The following is a 3,573-nucleotide window of genomic DNA, read 5'->3' on the forward strand; positions in this document are numbered from 1 at the left end:
AATCTTTATTTATTGTTATTTTGTACGTATATTTTTGTTTTTAAAAGTTTAATTACGTGGGTGTCCTCTCATAGCCTCGACACTTACGGAGTACATTGGGTCGGTTGTACTTATACTACACTCTATACTTCTTGTGCAGATTTTGGTACTGGTCCCAGCTGCCCATGAGGTGTATCAGGTCAGATTAGCTTATTTAGAGACTCGAGGTAGATCTGCTGGCGTCGGTAGACCTTGAAGTCCCCTTCCTCTTTCCTTATTTACTGTTCATTTCATTCGAGACAGTTGTATTTATTTCAGACCCTATTTGTAAAACCTCTAGAAGCTCGTATACTTGTGATTCCAGATCTGGGTTGTACTTAGATGATTGGGTTATTATGTCACTTTATACTTTATTTTAGTTTCATTTTTGTTTAATTGGTTAAATTACTCGAAGTGTTTAAAATTTGCAAAAGAATTACTCTAACGTTGGCTTGCCTAGCGCGTAAAATGTTGGGCGTCATCACGGTCCCGAAGGTGGAAATTTTGGGTCTTGACAAAATCTTAATATTTTGGATATTAATATTAACTTAAATTTACATGTATAATTTAAATTTCTAATATTTGATTGAAGCCTTACCCTGGGAAACACTTTCTATTAGATGCCACATTTTGCTTGTCATGGATTTTTCTTAATAATCTATAAGTGTGTTTACTTTAGGTCCGATACTTGCTAGGACTCTTTTACGCTTGTTAGAGACTAACTACTATATGCCAGTAGAAAAGGCAGAGAACTTTTAGTGCTAGAGAAACTAAATTTTCATATATTAAAGTTTTGACAGAAGCTCAGTGAAAATGAAGAAGAAAGGAAATGAACGAGAAAGTTCTAGAAGGTGTTCTCCACTTGAGAGAAATCTGAACTATGTTATTACAAATCTTAAGAGTACATTGAGATAATCACCTGTATATATATACTCTACAATTAGCAACTAAATCTACAGTTGTATCTACGCTTTACACTAGCCAGTTCTATAATTAGTTATAACTAACTAACATCCTACTTAACGGACTTAATCGCCTCTTACGTGATTGGCACATGCTCGTTCTTTTCTTCAACACTCCCCATCAAGCTAGATGGTGCAAACAGGTTAAGCAACCCTAGATTGCTCATTAGATATTCATGTTGTGATCTTCCCATAGCCTTTGTAAACAAGTCTGCTTCCTGAACTTTTGATATCACATATATTGTTTTGATAACTCCTTGTTGAATTCTTTCTCTGATGAAGTGCAAGTCTATTTCTATATGTTTTGTTCGTTCGTGAAATGTGGGATTTGCAGTAATTTGGATTGCTGCTTTGCTATCATAGTGTAGCTCCATTGGTAATTCAACCTCTGCACCCAATTCTTTGCACAACCCTGTTAACCATAGAATTTCTGAGACTACAACATCCATGCTCATGTATTCAGCTTCTACTGAGCTTCTTCATATTGTGCACTGCTTCTTTGATTTCCAAGATACCAAAGAGTTTTCCAGCTTCATCACATACATGTCACAGACCTTCCGGACACTAGACATGATGCCCAGTCAATATCACAAAAGGTTGTGAGTCTTGGGGACTGCTTTGAGCTCAAGCAAACCCAGGCCTGGAGCCCCTTTTATATCTCACAAGTCTTATTGAAGCCTTTATGTGTGACTTTTTTGGGTAATGCATGAACTAACTCAGCACATGCACTGCATAAGAAATGTCTGGCCTTGTCATGGTGAGGTACATCAGCTTCCCAACTAGTCTCTGATATGGTCCTGCATCTGGCAGCTTCTCATCTTCTTTCAGATTCAAGTATTGATCATATTCCACAGTGGTGAATCTCTAATTGCATTCCATTGGGGTGGCCACTGGCTTAGATCCTGCCAGTCCAAGGTTAGTGATCAATTTCATTGCAAACTTTATTTGATTCATCAATATCCCTTCTCTCGATCTTGCTATTTTAATTTCAAGAAAGAATTTCAACTCCCTAAGTCTTGATCTTGAAGTTGCACTGCAATATAGACTTTGCCTATGAAATTAGGCAATGATCATTCCTAATTATGAGAAAATCATCCACAAATACCAGGATGATTACTAGACTAGTCCCTTGCTTCTTTATGTACAAAGAATAATCAAAACGACTCTGCACAAACCCTGAGTTGAGCAAAGCTTCAGTCAATTTCAAATTCCACTGTCTTGAAGCTTGCTTCAATCTATAAAGGGATTTATGCAGCCTACATACTCTCTCCCCTGGCTGTGAAATCCCTGAGGCAACCACATGTATACTTTTTTAGTGAGGTCACCTTGAAGAAATGCATTGTATACATCCATCTGATGCAAATTCCAGTTGTATGCTGCTGCTAAGGCTAGGACCACTCTGACTGTTACCATTTTGACTACAGGAGAGAAGGTCTCCTGGCAGTCAAGGTTTTCAATCTGATTGTATCATTTAGCAACTATTGTATCCTTTGGATTTGGCCCTTCGAATTATTGAAGTAATTCTGGTTCTTCACAAATCCTTTCTTCTGGTCTTTCTTCTGTTTACCTTTAAACCTACCTTTCACAAAAGTACTAGCAGATTCCACAAGGTTAGCTTTAAAAGAATTAAAAGAGGGAGATTTCATCTTATCCTTAATACGTTTTGCCTCTTCATCTTTGAGACAGTTTGCTTCCTTAGTCCTCATGTGACTGATCAGTTCTTGGAGAGTTAAGTTCTTCTTCTTGTGCTTGAGTTGGTTCTTTTAATCACTCTAGGAAGGAGGAAACTTTTCAAGCAGAACATTAGCTTGAAGAATCTCATACATCTCCATGCCTTCGTTCAGAACATCAACAGTCAAGTTCTCATACTCGTGAACCTGCTCCATAATTGGCTTATCGTCAACCATTTGAAACTTGATCGGCCACTTTCCAACCATATACTTTTTTTCCCCCGCATCATCTGCACCATATTTCTTCTCCAAGTTGTCCCATATGACTTTAGCAGATTTATAATTTATAAATAAATCAAATAGAGGGTTAGTCATATGGTTAAGCAGATGCCCTCGAACAGTTTTATTATCTTTTTTAATATTTTTTTTAGCAGCATCATCAACAACAATAGCAACAATAGTATTAGAACCATCAAAAACAGCAGTAGTATTAGAAACAACATTAGCAGAAAGTTCGTTGAACAAAACAAAATCAACTTCTAATTGCTCGAAGAAAATCAAAAGTTTATGGGACCAACACTTATAATTATTTCCATCCAAATGCTCAAGCTTTGACAGATCGGGAAGAGTTTTAGTCAAAGTGGTAGCCATTGATCAATATTATACGTGAAATCGCTTTCAAAATGTTAGAAAAAATAGTTGATAATATTGACCTAGAATAATAAGAGAATAGAAATAACTTATCGAATAAATACTATGTTGTGGCAAGCCAATGCCTTGAAAGTGATTTCGGTCCGACTGGGTGCAAATCGTTAAGATCGGTCGCTCCCCAAGGTTCCACAATACTCCCACACACGTGTACTCGTGGCTGGAAGTTTGGAGTTTGCAAAAAAGAATTGCCGAGGGAAAATAGGAAGAAGAAT

General features: G+C 37.1%; 1 protein-coding gene across 1 annotated transcript; it reads right to left on the bottom strand.

Annotated features, from left to right (window-relative positions):
• Nucleotides 1-2,752: 2,752 nt before the first annotated feature.
• Nucleotides 2,753-3,301, bottom strand: LOC138904132 (uncharacterized). The gene has a single exon (XM_070192595.1). It carries the CDS (start codon nucleotides 3,299-3,301, stop codon nucleotides 2,753-2,755), a length of 549 nt encoding a protein of 182 aa, XP_070048696.1.
• Nucleotides 3,302-3,573: the final 272 nt, after the last annotated feature.

Source organism: Nicotiana tomentosiformis, chromosome 1, assembly GCF_000390325.3.
Source record: "Nicotiana tomentosiformis chromosome 1, ASM39032v3, whole genome shotgun sequence".
Taxonomy (NCBI): domain Eukaryota; kingdom Viridiplantae; phylum Streptophyta; class Magnoliopsida; order Solanales; family Solanaceae; genus Nicotiana; species Nicotiana tomentosiformis.

What these genes read in the sequence shown, in the direction of transcription:
- LOC138904132 (XM_070192595.1), bottom strand. Translation starts at nt 3,301, where the DNA reads ATGGCTACCACTTTGACTAAAACTCTTCCCGATCTGTCAAAGCTTGAG.